Genomic DNA, 17326 nt, shown 5'->3' on the forward strand with positions numbered 1-17326 from the left:
TTTTAACAGCTGCTGTTAGAGGGAAGAGGACTTAGAAGGGCTTGTTATTACTGAAGCCAATGAACTAGGGAATTTGAGGTCTGACTCTCTGGGACACGGAGGTGTGTGACTAGCTCCTGAAGGCATTGCCTTGCAGGAGGTACCATGAGGCCATTAATCAAATGTTGTTAAAATTAAAGGTGCTGTGCAAATGTGGGAAATATGAGGAGACCTGGCTCCTCAGAGAGACCAAGAGCGGCTCACATCTGCTGTCCTGATCAACGTTTACCCTTCGGAGAACAACCATGGACAAGCTCTGTTATTATGCACAGCTGACATTTTTAAATGTCCTTTTAAGTAGGTTCAACACAGAAGAGGTTGCTATTATGATTTTTATCATTACTACAACTGAAATTCCAGATCTACCTTTTGCTGGCTGCTTGCCATTGGGAAAGGTACCTTCCTCTTTAATTCCCAATTTTTTAATCTTTAAATTGGGGATAAGAAAACTTACCTTTTTTGGGATTCATAGTGTTATGGATATAAAGCTATTAGCACAATGTCTAGTGCATTTCAGTTATTCAATAAATGGATATCCAAAGAATAAAGGAATAAAAGTATGTTTATGTAAACCAAAATGAATGAATGAACAAAAATATACTTACCCTGGACATAAAAGTACCATGTTATTGATAACTGCACACCACTGTACAGTTGGCTCGTTTTTAAAACACCATTTGTTTCCCATGTTCCTAGGACATAGAAAACCTACCCCCAAGCATATAAACCTGTTCCCTGGGACCTCTCCTTCTGAATTGGGACCGCTGATTTCATAGAGATGAACTCCTAGGTGAACTCCTAATTCTATCATCTTCTTTTACTTTAACTCAGTTGCATAAGTTGGCTACCATTACACTCTATGGCTTTAAGTTATTCTGAGAAAACATGCTAGAGCACAGAGAATTTAAACACTATCTTGTGACAGCTGCCTATACTCTGTGGTTAGCTGTCTCTCTTGGAAGCAAGGAGAGGGCTCTCATTAGCACACACAGGAGCACCCACTTCCTTCCTTCTCCCTCCTCCTACCACCACCACTCCTGGGGCTCACACAGGCCATACATACACCAAATGCAACTGCCCCTCCTAGAGCCCTAAAAGCATATAAAAGCATATAAAAGCACCCTGTCCCAGGGTGGCAGACACATCAGAGTTGTTGTTCTGTTCTGTTCTTTCCCACATAAGGGAAAGTAGACCATCTCTCCAATCTTGTGAGGACTTTGTTCACAACTCCCATGTGAAGCCTTGCTCCCTCCTTCATGCTCATTCACAGGGAGACAGAAGGTGAATTCCGGTCTCTAAAATGAGGGGGGTTGGGCTACTTGATTCCTGGAACCTCTTCCAAAGCTCCCTCTGGGTGTGGACACACTTCATTTGGCAATTATTTATGCCCAGCCTTATTTATATATCTCTTGTACTGATATGTAGAACAAGCATTTGTACTGTTTTTTTTTTTTTTCTGGGTCCACGTGCCTTAGCTCCCTGGCTAAACTATGAGCCTACTGCAAAGATGGACACTCCTCAGGCTTCTTTGCATCTCCATTACCCAGGATAGGGCCTTATCCATATCAAAAAATTGATTGTATTCAGACAGTCTTTGCATTTCTCCGATTACCACAGCCTACAGTGCAAAAACACATGTTGCTTTCTTGGTCCTCACCATTCTCCCTTGGATATAGATCCAGTCTTGATGAGAAGAGGAACATCCTGCTTGGTAGTGTGGAGAAAGTGGAGGGAAAATGGACAGTGTTAGGGGCATCTTTCCTCCAGTCCCACCCAAGTGCCCAGCAATATTTTCTTGGGTTCAAAGTAGAGGATGAGGCCAGCGGTATTACCTATGCCATCACTCCCATCCCATGTGGCTTAAAACTAAAGGGGGAAGCATACCCTCTGTCTGTCCAGTAGAATTTACGGTCAATCCAATCTATGGCAAGACCTTCTGGCACATCCACTGCTTCCTCAATAAGCTTTTCTCGCTGGGAACCATCCATGTTAGCTCTCTCTATCCACTTCAAGGCTGTATGGGCAAAGTATATCTACAAAAAAAGAACATAGGCATTTCTGTCAGATTTGTTTTTAAAAATTCATGTGGAATATATATAAACACGGTTATTAAATCTTCAGATCATATAGTGTAATCATTAAGAGCTTGGCTTTGGAGATAGACACAGTTGCAAATTGGATTCCACCTTCTACCTCTGCTGCTTCCCAGATGTGTGTAAACATAAGCAAGTTCCTCCATGTCTCAGACCTTCAGTGTCCTCATTGGTTAAATGCGGATAATATTAAACTAAAAAAGAGTTATATATGTGTGTGTGTGTGTGTGTGTGTGTGTGTGTGTGTGTGTGGTCCTGTAGTCCTGTGCCTAGCACACATTTCTATTGCTACTGGGTAATTTATTAATCTTTGATAATTGGTCAATAACAAAGCCATTGTACTTAAAACTCTAATGGGTTCTACAGCCTGAAAGAGAGCTATGATGAGCAGTTTAGTGGGGGCTACAAGCCAGGCTGTATCTTTTGCTGTTCAATCTGCGGACTACACTTCACTGCAAGCCTGGACCTACAGGTCCCTCTCCTGGTTTGGGCCCTTCTTTGTTTAATTGCGTTGGCCAAGTCATTAACCTTAATTTTTCTTTATTAAAAATTTTTCTTTACTAAAATTTTCTTACTTAAAAATGACAAGGTCTAGATATTTGCTAAAGTTTCTTTGATCTCTGGCCATATTGAATTTCATTTTAATTAATCCACCTTGGTCAACAGAACCTAACTTGCAGGTGCAAAGCTCTTTTTTTAAGTCTCCTATGCAGACTAGCAAACAGATACAAGAATTTTGTGAGAGTTTTAAAAACAGCTGTGGGTCAGCTGACAACTTAATGATGGCATTGGTGGAATTTTAACTGAGTATGTATATGTACATAAACCTATAATAAATGATGAGAATGTTCATACAATGGTAATTTATTAACTAGTGGATTATCATCTTTGTAGATAAAACAGAAAAGGTTTTATTCCATAATACAAAAATGGGTACTTCTCCTATTAAAAACACTAAGCTGGAGCTCTTCTCAAACTCAAATGTGCATGTGAATCATCTGGAAATCTTGTTAAAATGGAGATTCTGCTTCAGGGGTCAGAAGTAGAGCCTGGGAGTCTGCAATTCTAACAAGCTCCAGGTGATGTTGATGCTGCCAGTCCAAGGACCACAGTTTGATGAGCAAGAGCAAGAGAACTTAACCAGGGAAATGAAAAACAGCCACATGACTGTAAGTTCATTCTGGGTCTAATGCTGACTGTGTTGAGGGAAAAAAAATTAGTTTGGTAATAAATGAATCTTGAACTGACTTTTTTCTATTAATTGTTTCTTTCTACAAATACAATTCTTCCATGGAGTCCAATAGATTCAGTTCAAGGAAAAGAAAGAAGGATTTTTTTTTTTTGCTAGTGTTTGAGTATGAAACTTCTATTTGCAAAAATAGTTATATTTGGCTATCAATCCATAGCAATTACACACAGAATCAATCTGCTTCACTCTGTCTCTTTTTGACCATTTACCAGACTGCTTCAAAGCAGGAAGATACAAAAATACAAAGTTTAAAATCCTAGAAATTAATGCACTATCTAGTAATAACTAATTAACTAATAACTATGTATATTTATAATTACCATGTGATTAACCTCCAGAAGACACCATAACATCTTGTTTTAAGTACATGCTGAGGACAAATATAACCCACCCAACCTCTCACTCCTTCTGCTATCCGCAAATACCTAAAAAACTATTTATGGCAGTCCTCCTGAGTGTACAGCACTGTGCTAGCCTTCCAGACTCATCTCCAAAGAGAAGCTAAATTTAAGATCCTGTTCAACCGGGGATCCCTGGGTGGCTCAGCAGTTCAGCACCTGCCTTTGGCCCAGGGCGTGATCCTGGAGTCCCAGGATCGAGTCCCACGTCAGGCTCCCTGCATGGAGCCTGCTTCTCCCTCTGCCTGTGTCTCTGCCTCTCATTCTCCCTCTCTCTCTCTTTCATGAATAAATAAATAAAATCTTTAAAAAATAAAGATCCTGCTCAACCATTCTCAATAAAATGACTGAATCATTTGTAAGGACTAGGATAAGGTTATGAGAATAAGAGTGTCCTTGAAATTTCCCAAATTATGCTCCAATGTCTGTATGTACATTTTTCTATGCCTATTCATTCTGAGTTTAGCACAGGATTTTCAAGTAGCTCAGGTCATCTGTTAGGATAAAATCCTCTACTCTGCCCTTAAAGCATAGCCACATCTGTTCAAGTGACAAAACCATACCTTATTTTCCACAGGGTCGTGATCAAGGGCAAAAACCATTCCGATTTGCTGGCTGAGCAGGGTTCCATAATCTGTTCCATCAAAATGCATGTGTCGAATATCTTGAGAATTGGCAAACAGCAAAAATGGTTGTGGTCCTGTTAACCAAATTCAAGTATGGCTGTATTTAAAATATGCCTTGGAACCCGATAAGCACTTCTGACTTTTCCTTTTCACTGTATCCTCTTTCTACAGTTTTTGCCTTCTTAATTTCCCACCAAATGTGGTATAGGTTAAGACAGTCAAGAAGATTTCTTCTATGAGGCGATATTTTACCAGAATTCCATTTTACTGGATTCCCCTCTGCCTGCTTTTAAAATGCAAATTACTTATAAAAAGAGCCAGCATTAAATAGCTAATCCCACAGCTAGATGATGCAAGTCTTTGTCCCATAATCTCCTTGCTTCACACATATAGAAACATCTTAATATTAGCAGATTATACAAATTCATGTCCAAATAAATACCATTCTCTGACCTGAGTACTTCTGAAAGGGAGGCACGATTATTCGGGTTAATAACAAGACCTCTGATAATTTTCAGAGCTCAGATTATGCTATATTCACTAACGCCCTAGGAAGTTAAGAGTCTTGGGCTCTAAATCAAGCTCTTCAGGCTCATCATTATGTCATCTCAGATTACAAGCATAATCAACCTAGGAGAGATAACATCAATTTGGTATAAATCTAGGAATCCAAGGCTGCTGAAAGACTAAGAGATGTAATATCAGAAGATGAAAAAATTATTCAAGCATTCAGCAACATATTAAATTTTGACATAAAAAGGACAGTTTTTGTCAAAGTATTATGATAGTTACATTCACTGGAGAGATGAAAATCAAATCAATCAACAAATATTTATTACACACTTCTAAACTATAAAGTGTTTTAAGACTATTCTGGTCGTGATTTTCGCATATACTGGAATGCCATACTAAATGTCATGACAAATCTTTGCTGAGTACTAGTAAACTTAAAAACATTCCTCAAAAACATGATTTTTGTGATTCTTATTTATGTTTACAATGTTATTTGTTTTCTATTTCCAAAAATAAAAAGTCAGACATTCTACTCAGAAGCCAAAAGCAACGTAACTCTCCATCTTTCTAAATAAAATGTTTCACATAATCTTTTTGCAGCGACACACTTTCAAAGTCCACAGCACTAACCTGATGCTGCACAGCTTTGTTTGTCCAGTTGTAGGTCATACCCAGGAAAGCAACCACATTCCCAGGATACTGGGCTGAGGGGGAGGCAGAGCTGGCTACATCCACCATTATCAGGTGATGAACAGCCTACAAAAACAAGCACTTGTTAATGATGCATTCAAAAATAAAACAATTTTTCATCAAAATAGTGAGTGAACTAAGTATATGTTGATTTTTAAAATCATTTCCACAATCTTGTATGCTGCTGCAATCAAATTTATTTTTCAGAGACTAGGAGCAAAATGTCATCATATTCCATTTTCCTATAACCCCATGTCTTGAATGTTAACCCTTCACAACCCAGCAACCCTTGGCCTCTGTACTATCACTGAGTTTGAAAAACAAGTGTACTGACAGTGGAATAAAAAATATATTTTGATGAGTTTGACAGCTGGTCTAATTCTTGCAAGTGAGTAATGTATTTTTTTCTCACATATATTTCTGGCCCTGTGATTTTCTTTTGCTTTCTTTATTTTAAAAAAAAGCCACACATAACTTTATGCTAATTTTAAGTTATATCAGCCCTCTATATGCTTAAATCTCTATGAAGATAAAAGTAGAGAGGCATTAATTCCCTACAAGGAATAAACTAAAGACTCTACATCAATCATCTTGTTCAATGCTGGCCACAAATCCAGGAGGCAGGTCTACTAACTTCTACAGATGAAAAAAAATGAAACTAAGGGAGGGCAAGTAACTAGTCCAAAATAACACTGCTTGTAACAGGTAATGAATGCTACCTCAGAGCTGTCTAACTCCAAAGCCCTTGCTCATAACCACCACCCTATGCTGTCTAAAAGCAAAAAGCACACAAATAAAAACCCGACAAAAATCTACATACTATTCTGCTGCACCAATATCTTTTCAAGTATAATGTTGGAAAGTCTCTTCTCCATTATATCAAAGATCAATCTTTAGGTGTCACTCAGAAAGTTTGTTTTCAAACAAACAAAAAGTAAATAAACTTACCACTACATGTTTTTCCATCTGCCTCAAGCACTGAGCCTTCAGGACAGAAACATATGGGACCATCTGATGTCAGAACACAGTCATGGCTACATTTAGATGTATTGCTCGGACAGGCAATTAATTCTAATCATTGAAGCATAAGGTCAAGATTAGTGTTAAGTCAGATTTGTGGAAATTTAGCAAAATCAACTGCTAAAAATGCTACACTAAAAAGAGTAAGTTAATGACATTTCATAAAGACATTTATGAAATGCTGTGGTAAGGGTGATGTAAAAATACAGAAAATTCTCAAATCTAAAAAATTAAAGAAAGACTTCTTTTTGGCAAATGATTCTAGCTTCCTCTAAGTTTCTTCTATGTCAAATAACATTTTCAAAGTTATTAATCATCAAAATTCCAAAATATTTTAAATGTAACTTAGCCAAATGATTTGCAAGTTCATCTGGAAAACTAATTGTATACGTAAAAAAACTAAGAGCATGGTATGAGTGTGGTTAGGTGTAGGAAGAGAGTGAGAGGCTCTTAACAAATATGAAAATGTATCATAAAGGAGCATTAACTAAATAAGTGCAGGTATAGACAGAAAAGATAATAGAGCCAGAGAGAAAGCTCATTTTAGAAAAAGACTCAGGTATGCATAAGAATGTAGTATATGATAAATGTATTTTTTAAAGATTTGTTTATTTATTTGAGAGAGAGAGCTTGCAAGCATGTGCACACACAAGTTGAGGAGAGGCAGAGGAGGAGAAATCTTCAACTAGACTCTCCATTGAGTGTGGAGCCTGATGTAAACCCACAAGCCATGAGATCATATGACCTGCGCCAAAACCAAGAGTCAGATGCTTAACCAACTGAGCTACCCAGATGCCCCTGTGGTAAAGGTATTTTAAATCATTGATCATGTGAATGATCATCCAACATGGCACAGAAATAACTGAGAAATGATTTGAAAAGTTACATCCCTACCTTACACCATACATCAAAATAAATTACAAGAAAATCAAAGATTAAAATATAAAATACATGTACTATAGAGGTCTTAGAAGTTTTGACAATCAAATGAGATTATGCATATCACATAGTATATTCCATAACACATTAACATCATGCACTTAAGTATACTTGCCAACTGGTAAATTACATGGTATTAGAAGGGAAAGTTCCAGAGACAGGAACAAATGTAGTGGGTAATTTCATTACCATTACCCATGGTAAATTCATTACCATCCAACTATTTTTAAATGCCTTAAATGTTATAAGCACTTACCACACTCAGACTGATCTATTCATCATCATCTCTGGAACAGGGTTAGACAATGCATATGGTCTTAAATATTAATTTCTACTTAGCTATGTTAGTAGATTCATAAGAAATCTATAAGAAGGTATGAGAGTATGTAATCTTAAATTGAAAGTGGGCATGTCCATATAAATTTATACTTTATTTCTCTCTTTAAAATGTGTTTTCCTGGCTCTGATGGCCTGAAAGGCTAGACACAATGACTAACCTAGTAGTAGCAGATTATGTTCTCTAAATGTAATTTTCTCATTAAAAAGAAGTATCATTCTTTAAGAAATTGCTAATGCCAGGTCTAGAACATAGAATATATAAGATAAGCCTGGAAAATATATCCTACAAGATAACAAGGAAACTATTGAAGACTACTGGGGTCTTTGAAGAAGCTCCCACTGGCCAACAAGAAATAACTTGCTCATTGGTAAGGATAATAACTACAATAGGTTGAGCCATATTAAAAAATGTTAAAAATCCATGACTTCATAGTAATATTTAATTTTTGAAAACACTCCTCTTCTTTGGAAAGTGTTAAGGAATAATATAATTTACTTATATAAATAAAAAAATAAGAAGAAAAATCCAACATTTATTCTGCCTTTAATGTAAGAATTATATCTTGAGGTAACCAAAAAGTTAATGAGCAAAAGTGCTCTTTATGAAGTACAACTAAAACTAAATAATACAACTAGATATCACCATTTGAAACCCTTGGTGAAGTAATGAATCTAGGATATTATTGTTAATGGCTGCTACAACCATTCATTGAAAGACTGTTGGACTCTTTCTCAATTTCAACTACCTTAGTGGCTGTTCTTGTTTGGAAACTGTCCTATACCTAAGGCGGGAAGATGGTGGCCTCACAGCACATGAAAAAGTTGGTGGAGTAGATCAACTCTAGGCTCAAACTCATTATGAAGAGTGGAAAGTACAGACCGCAATACAAGAAAACTCTGAAATGATTAGACAAGACAAACAAAACTGGTCATCCTCACTAGCCACTGTTGCCCAGCCTTGCAGAAATCTACAGTAGAGTACTGTACCATGTTGGCCCAAACTGGTGTCCATCACTAGAGTGGCAATAACACTAAATTAGGCACAGCATGTGGAAAATATCAGAGAGTATACACACTAGCTGTTACTCATCCAGATGATTTTGATATCATTAAAAATATGCCCAAACAGGGGATCCCTGGGTGGCGCAGCGGTTTGGCGCCTGCCTTTGGCCCAGGGCGTGATCCTGGGGACCCGGGATCGAATCCCACGTCGGGCTCCCGGTGCATGGAGCCTGCTTCTCCCTCTGCCTGTGTCTCTGCCTCTCTCTCTCTCTCTCTCTCTCTCTCTCTCTCTGTGTGTGACTATCATAAATAAATAAATAAATAAATAATAATAAATAAATAAATAAATAAAGATATGCCCAAACAACTTCCTTGGAGGGTGTCAGAGTAGGAAGATACTAAGCTCACCTCATCCCATGGATAAATCTAGATAACACCCACATCAGTGTAAATAACCCAGAAAACAACCTGGAGACTGGCAGAAAAAAACTGTCCACAGCTCGTTGTAGTGACATGGCTAGGACCCAAAGTGACATGGCAAGACATACCTTGGGTGGAAGTGCCAATGCAAGCACAGAGAATGGAGAAGAGCAGACCCTCACCCCAGGCTCCCCATCCCAGGCATGGGGGGGACCCACACTGGGAAGATGAAGTACCATAACATTTAGCTATGAAAAGAGGCTTGGCTCAAACAGCAGGACCTTTAAATACCAGTGAGCTCAGCTGAAGCTGAATCCCCACCCTTGAGGAGACAGCACAACAAAGAGCAAACTGAGATACAGCATAGAAGCAGCAGTTAGAAAAACACCTGTAGTATACAAAAAGGAGATTTATTTACTAATCTCTAAATGTTCACTAGAGGGGAAAGGATCTTTAGGAGACTTCTCCAGGAACAAAAGAGCTGGCTCATGCTATTTCTCTCCCCCACCCCTGGCCCAGATACACAGACACCTATGGGAATCAGTAGTGCCAACACTCTCCACCTAGCTCACTAACAATACATCCTGCCCCCACGCTCTCCTGTAGACCCCTACTGCATCTAACCTGTCCTAGGCAAGAGTTCTCCAAAGTGGCTCCACAAGATTGGCATAATGCAAAGAGCCGCATCAGAGGCCAGCACCACTCAAAAGTGACTCCTGTGCTGGGGAGAAGGGAAGATAACCACACACATGTTTGAGTGCAACTCGGGATAGACATCAAGTCTGACTGCGAGCCCCAGCCACCACTGAAAGCCTCTCAGGAGACAAACATAGGGAGAGTACCCTGCAGTTTGGTGCAGTCACAGCCCTGGCAAACATCTGTTATGACTCAACTCAAGGCCAAAGTGGTCCCAGACTGACCCATTAATAACACAGGGGCCAAGGATGTCCACTCACAATTTTTATTCAACATAATACTGGAAATCCTAGCCATAGCAACTAGGCAACACAAAGAAATAAAAAGTATCCAAATTGGTAAGGAAGATGACTCTCATTATTTGTAGATGACATGATACTACAGAGGAAAACCCTAAAGACTCCACCAAAAAACTATTAGAACTGATAAGTGAATTCAGTAAAGTCACAGAACACAAAATCTATCTACAGAAATATCCTACATTCCTATACACTAATAATGAAGCCACAGAAAGTGAAATTTAAAAAAAAATCACATATACAGTACCACCAAAACAATAAGATATTAAGGAATAAATTTAACCAAAGAAGTGAGAAGCCTGTACCCTAAACACTATAAAACACTGATAAAATAAAGTCAAGATGACACAAATAAATGGAAAGATATTCCATGCTTATGGATTGGAAGAACCGATATTGCTAAAATGTCTATTCTACTCACCCAAAGCAATCTACAGATTTAATGTAATCCTTATCAAAATATCAATAGCATTTTTCATAGAACTAAACTAAAACAAATAATCCTAACATTTGTAGGGAAACACTAAAGACTGAATAGCCAAAGAAACCTTGAAAAAGAAAGGCAAAACTGGAGGTATCACAATCCCAGGTTTCAAGATGTATTACAAAACTGTAGTAATCAAAACAATGTGGTACCGGCACAAATATAGACACATAGATTAACAGAACAGAATAGAGAGCCCAGAAATAAACTCATAATTATATTGTCAGCAATCTTCAACAAAGGAGTCAAGAATATGCAATGGGAAAAAGACAGTCTCTTTAACAAATGGTGTTAGGAAAACTGGATAGCTACTTGTAAAGGAATGAAACCAGACCACTCTATTTCGCCATCCACAAAAATAAACTCAAGATAGATTAAAGAACTAAACATAAGACCTGAAGCCATAAAAATCCATAAAGAGAGCACTGGCAGGAATTTTTCTGAAATTGGCCATAGCAATGTCTAAATATGTCTCCTAAGGCAAGGAAAACAAAAGCAAAAATAAGTTCTTGAAACTACATCAAATGAAAAAGTTTCTGAACAGCAAGGGAGGCAATCAATGAAACAAAAAGACAACCACTGGATGGGAAGGATATTTGTAAATGACATATCTGACAAGGAGTTAGTATGTAAAATATATAAAGAACTGATACAACTCAACACCCAAAAAACAAAAAAAAATCCAATTTTAAAATAGGCAGAAGACATAAGCAGATATTCCTCCAAAAAAGACCTACAGGTAACCAACAGACACATGAAAAGACGCTCAACATCACATTATTAGAGAAATACAAATCAAAACCAAAATGAGATATCACTTCACTCCTGTCAGAATAACACTACTGGATATTTACCCAAAAAATATGAAAACACTGATCAAAAGGATACATGCACCCCTATGTTTATTGCAGCATTTTGACAATAGCCAAATTATGGAAGCAGCCTAAGTGTCCATCAACAGATAAATGAATAAAGGAGAATTGGATGTAATTGGATGTGTGTGTGTGTGTGAGTGTGTGTGTAATGGACTATTATTCATAAAAATGAAATATTGACATTTGCAAAAACTTGGATGGATCGAGATGGCATAACGCTAAGTGAAACAAGTCACTCAGGGAAAGACAAAAAGAAGTGAGGGAATCTGTAGAATAAAAGTGAAGTATTAAGCTAATAGAATACATAGTTCTTGTCTGGATGGTTAGTCAAACGAACCAACTGTTTTAAAAAAACCTTTTAAGGTAATTTGAACACCTAGACAACATTTGATGTTATTAGGGAATTATTGCTGATTTTTTTTTCAGGTGACAATGGTATTGTGATTATACCTAAAAACTAACTAGATAATAGATGATAGCAGGGAATCACAGCTAGTGTTTTAGATATAATAAAGTATCATGATTGAGTTTTTACATGCTTATCTTTCAGAGATACACAGTAAAATATGGATAAAGAAACAAGAAATATATATATATATAGAGAGAGATTTATATACGTGTTTCCCAACCTTAGAGGTTTTAATTTAATAAATCTGGGGTCTAGTCATTCATGTACATTATAAAATATCAAGATAATTCTGATGCATACTGCTGATCAAGGACCACCAACCCAGATCATAGCTACCTTAGAAACATCACTGAAAATGAAAGAAAATAATGCGATAAATACTTACGATGACACCGTTTCCCATCAGGAAGCAGAATAAATCCTACAGGGCATGTGCAATAATAAGATCCAGGGATGTTTTCACACCCAAGAGTACAGCCATGATTCCAAAAGGCACATTCATTGACATCTATACAATGACGACAGTAAAACATAAATGGTTATTTTTTAAATAAATTGTAATATTACTAATGAGCACAAAGTATAATATCTCACACTTTTATTTGCTATAACTGAGAATGGAAAGTCTGTTTTTTTTTAAAGATTTTATTTATTTATTCATTAGAGACACACAGAGAGAGGCAGAGACACAGGCAGGGGGAGAAGCAGGCTCCACGCAGGGAGCCCGATGTGGGACTCGATCCCGGGTCTCCAGGATCACGCCCTGGGCTGAAGGCAGGTGCTAAACCACTGAGCCACCTGGGCTGCCCTAAGACAGTTTTTGCTACCCTGGCAAATAATGAAATAAGTCAGTTCATTGTCACGAAAGTCATTTTTATTGTCACAGTTTATGCTTTCAAATAAATCTGTATTTTCATACGAAAATTGCCTTCAGGAAAAAGTAGTACAATTTCCCATGAAAAATGTAGCCATTGAAGTCAGGGACTCTTGAAAGTCCTTGATCAGGATATGACATCCCCTGCTCTGCTCTTCAGCACTCTCAGGGCTGACAGGAGCCCTTCACTTGAATATAGGAACATTCCCCAGCAGATTCACTCCGGCAGAAACCCAGCTTTCAGGCCAATGTTCTATGCAATGGCTCTCCCCCACTAGTCTCCGGTGAGCAGAAGCCATATACTTAACTTATACTTAAATATCAGCTTTACCCGACATCTCACCCCAACTAATTCTACTGAATGAGTGCTACAGTCATTGGATGCTCTTAATTAGTAACTCACTGGACTTCCCAGGAGAAAGTACAGTATTTCTCCTGGGTTCACTGAACTGGACCTGAAGCTTCAAAATAGGAGGAACCCCAGGTAAACAGTCTCAGTGCACAGTTTCCCAAAATTCCTACCAGAACGTTATGGGATGTGGTATGGAAGTCACTCTTTGAGGATCTAATGATAGTCATGGAACCGTACTACCTTAAACAATTTGAAAATACTAACACTTTGCACACTGTCAAACCCACAGAGGTCCACGGAGTCCACTCAGAGAATCCCTGCCTTATATTAAGTTCTGAGTAGCCTCTGTGAGTATTTGATCTAGGAACATGACGCATAAAGATCTGAAAGGTATTACAAAAACTTTAATGGAAGAAAAAATAAAATCACTTTTCTGGAGAAAAAGGGGGAAAACCTCAAATTGGTTTTGCTTTGAGGCTCTAGATGACCCACTGAAGACCAGCCACTGGCTCAGGTGGGCTGTCCTTGCCTTTTAGGTAGCTACCCTGCACATTACCTTCACAGTATTTTCCATCTTGGCTTAAAGTATATCCCTCTGCACACGTGCATGAATAGGATGTTGAATCTTGACCACACGTGCTGCCTCTGCGGTTACCTTGCTTCCATTTGCAGAGTTTCTGATCTAAAAGAGAAGATGGGGAGAAAAATAAATGAAAGAGAAGATGGTTTATTTGGAGTGGGGATGCATTTTGACAGGGACACTCCTTGATCCTTTGTGGTGTTTAGAAGTCTAATTTCCCTGTGACAAGAGCAGGGGTGTTGTCTTTCACAGTGGTGGCACTGCTCAGGAGCCAAACGGTATTAGCCTGGATTCTGAGGCATTCAGAGAGGCAGCCCACTTATTTCTCTAATTGTGCTATTCCTACCAAAGTACTTGGGATTGGACATCCTAATTAGCTGGAGATTTCATTCCTTGGATTACAAACACTAAACACATCTTACTAGCTTTTTCATTCTGCTTTACTTATTTTTTTTTAAAGATTTCTTTATTTATTTGAGAGAGAGAGACCGTGAGCACACAGGGGAGGGGGAAAGGGAGAGAGAGAGAGAGTCTTAAGCAGTTTGGCACTGAGCCTGAACCCCTTGCCCAACTGAGTCTCATGACCCTGAGATCATGACCTGAGCCTACCACCTGAGCAGAAACCAAGAGAAAGTGCTTAACCAGCTGCACCATCCAGACACCCCTCTGCTTTACTTTTTAATATATGTTTATATTTATACATATATAATTTTATACATTTCTCAGTGTTCTTCAAGGTAAGTGTACTCTTGGTGCACCTGAGTGTCTGCCTTTGGTTCAGGTCGTGATCTTGGGGTCTTGGGATCGAGTCCCGCATAGGGCTCCCATGGGGAGCCTGCTTCTCCTTCTGCCTGTCTCTGCCTCTCTTTCTGTGTCTCTCATGAACAAATAAATTCATAAATAAATAAAATCTTTTTTTAGAAAAAGATAACTGTACTCTTAATCCCCTTTATTTCACTCATTCTGGTTTACTTTTATAAAAAGAATATAATAAAGCATATAAACAAAAATTCTGAAAATGAAATATCTGTTTAAGAAAAAAAGCTTTAATCCTAAGAACATCTTTTTTTAAGTATAATAGTTATAAGTTTGATATATATATATATATATATATATATATATATCTGTTTTTAGGCTGTTTTTAGGATCTTTATTTAAAGAACAACATCTTTCAGACTTAAAATATGCCACTGCCATATGTCTTATCCCCAAATTTCTGAGTTTATTGCTGGCAGTATTCCATGTTTTACAAAATAACCCATGGTAAATAGTAAGATCTGCTTAGTGGGGTATGTGCTTGGGCTGAATTAGCCAAATATATGGAACAACAAAAGGCCAACTTTGTACCTTTGATTTTCAGAGCCAAGATCAAGAGACAAACTAGTAACAGATATACCCCTATTCAAATTTTGCTCCATCTTACTTTTTGCCAATTTTAACAATGACAGGACCTTTGTAAAAATATTCTGGGAAATACAGAGTTAAACTTGAGTCTAAGGGAAGATTTCAGGATCCAGGTAGATATGGAGGCCAGAACTCTGGCAAGAGGTGATAGCAAAGGAAGAAGACCAGGGTCATGGATCTGGAGCCCTGGCAGAGATGTGATCACTGACAGCCTGTGAATAATGAGAAGTGTCAAGGACCCAAAGGAAGGACTGCTAAAAACAGTCTTGCTGTGAATGACACAGGGACCAAATCAGCGAGAGCCTGAGCTCACCAGTGCAAGAAATTGAGACCATTCTCCAAGTAGGGCTGTTCTGCTGGTCTCTGCTTATATACTTAATAAGTGAGATGTCTCCTCACTCTAACTCTACCAATTTCCTTCTAGTTCAAGTCACTAAACACTCTTCTTGACCAAGAACACCATGACACAGTAAAAACATATTCTTGCCCTCTTGAAAATGTCCCCAGTGTGCATTGAGACTACCTGGCATTTTACCCTTTAGAGATCCTGATTTGGTGAATCAAGAAAAAGGCTCAGGAATCTGCATTTTCAACTAAATCTGAGTGATTCTGTTGTCAAGAGTCTTCATACCACACTTTGAGAAACACCTGCCTAATGTATTGATGAAATATCCCAACCTCCCTACAGTTATGAACACCTCCCTTTAGCAAGTCTGTTATGAACTTAGTTCTTTTAAACTTGTTTATTCAGATGTCATGACAGAATTAAATACAAAAGCAATCTTGCCAGTTATTCAATACTGTTGCATTATTATGTACTGAATCAGTTCAGATCTACACAAGTTTCTTGGATATTGATTCCAAACATTTTGTTTCTTGTATGTGGTTTTTACACCAATCACACATGTATAGCTACATTGCTTTCAGATTCCTACATGCTTCAGATGTTAAAATTTTAACTAAGTAAAACGAAAAAATAAAATGATCCAAATTTTAAAAGTAAATGACTAAAAATAGGAGACAAAATGCACCCACTTTGAATTGCTAGAAAAAAAAAGGACATGTATCCTTTTGAACTTTAATTTTTATAAAGTTTGAAAGGGAATAACAACAATAAAAATACAGAAATGTCTGACTTGGCCTTTCTTTTTTAATTTGAAGATCTAACTGGCTTTATTAAATGATTTGTGAATGCAGCAGCACCCTACTAGGTGAAGAGCCAATCCTCTGATTCGGCCTTTTAAAGGCACCAAAGTGTTACCACTTTCCTGAGGTAATAAAAAATTGAGGAATTAGGCTTCTTAAAAATATCCCTTAAAAAAATCTTGCCAAACCCAGTATGATAGGTGAGTACTGGATTAAGGACTAGGAAAACCAAGTTTTCTGGTTCTGCCTTTACATCGATCATTATCTCTTTCACCTTGGTTTCCTAATCAATGAAATAAAAGTGTTAGAATAAATATTCTGAGTTCCCTTACTTAAAAATTTTTTTATGGTTCTATACAGAATCAGATGTTTGTGGTAAATTCCTCTAAGGAGTCTCAAACCTTAATTACTGCTTATAATGTGTTAATAGGGATTCAAACTGCTTAGTGAAGGAAAACAACTGTGTTCAGGGTACAGGAAATACTCTGTTCTTATCTAGATCCACTATTATTTATCCCTCTTTTGTACTTTTCTCCTTCCTCTCTCCTATGCTTACCTGTGCTCTTATCATCATCATTATCATCATCATCATCATCATCATCATCATCATCACCATCTCGTGTATCTCATTCACATTTTATAGCCCAGAAAGCACACAGCATGGTGCCCTTTCACAACTCAGGTATGCTACAAACATAAAATTAATGCACACACACAAAAAAAAAACCTGTGATCATGTCACTTGCAAGGAGGAACCTTTAGTTCCTCCTTGAATTTCCAGTCAACCTGAGGGTTAGAACTCAGATAGACTATGCTAGCCCAGTACCCCTTCCATGCTACCATGCTGCTGATGGTTTGACTCGTACTCATTAGCAATAT

The 17326-nt window shown here is 37.8% G+C and overlaps 1 protein-coding gene and 1 pseudogene across 2 annotated transcripts in view; one reads left to right on the forward strand and one right to left on the reverse strand.

The window, feature by feature from the left end:
- EGF (epidermal growth factor) overlaps positions 1-17326 on the reverse strand; it is a 93264-nt gene that overhangs the window by 37365 nt on the left and 38573 nt on the right. For both annotated transcript variants that reach the window (XM_055342499.1, XM_055342498.1), the window contains exons 6-11: positions 13874-13999; positions 12477-12599; positions 6557-6679; positions 5549-5674; positions 4343-4479; positions 1924-2072 (exon numbers count right to left, since the gene is read on the reverse strand). In XM_055342499.1, the coding sequence (XP_055198474.1) occupies positions 1924-2072; positions 4343-4479; positions 5549-5674; positions 6557-6679; positions 12477-12599; positions 13874-13999 (784 nt within the window). The remainder of the gene's footprint in view (positions 1-1923; positions 2073-4342; positions 4480-5548; positions 5675-6556; positions 6680-12476; positions 12600-13873; positions 14000-17326) is intronic.
- LOC129521220 (60S ribosomal protein L30-like) lies at positions 8702-9032 on the forward strand (annotated as a pseudogene).

The sequence above is a fragment of the Nyctereutes procyonoides genome, unplaced genomic scaffold (genome assembly GCF_905146905.1).
Source record: "Nyctereutes procyonoides isolate TBG_1078 unplaced genomic scaffold, NYPRO_anot_genome, whole genome shotgun sequence".
Lineage (NCBI taxonomy): Eukaryota > Metazoa > Chordata > Mammalia > Carnivora > Canidae > Nyctereutes > Nyctereutes procyonoides.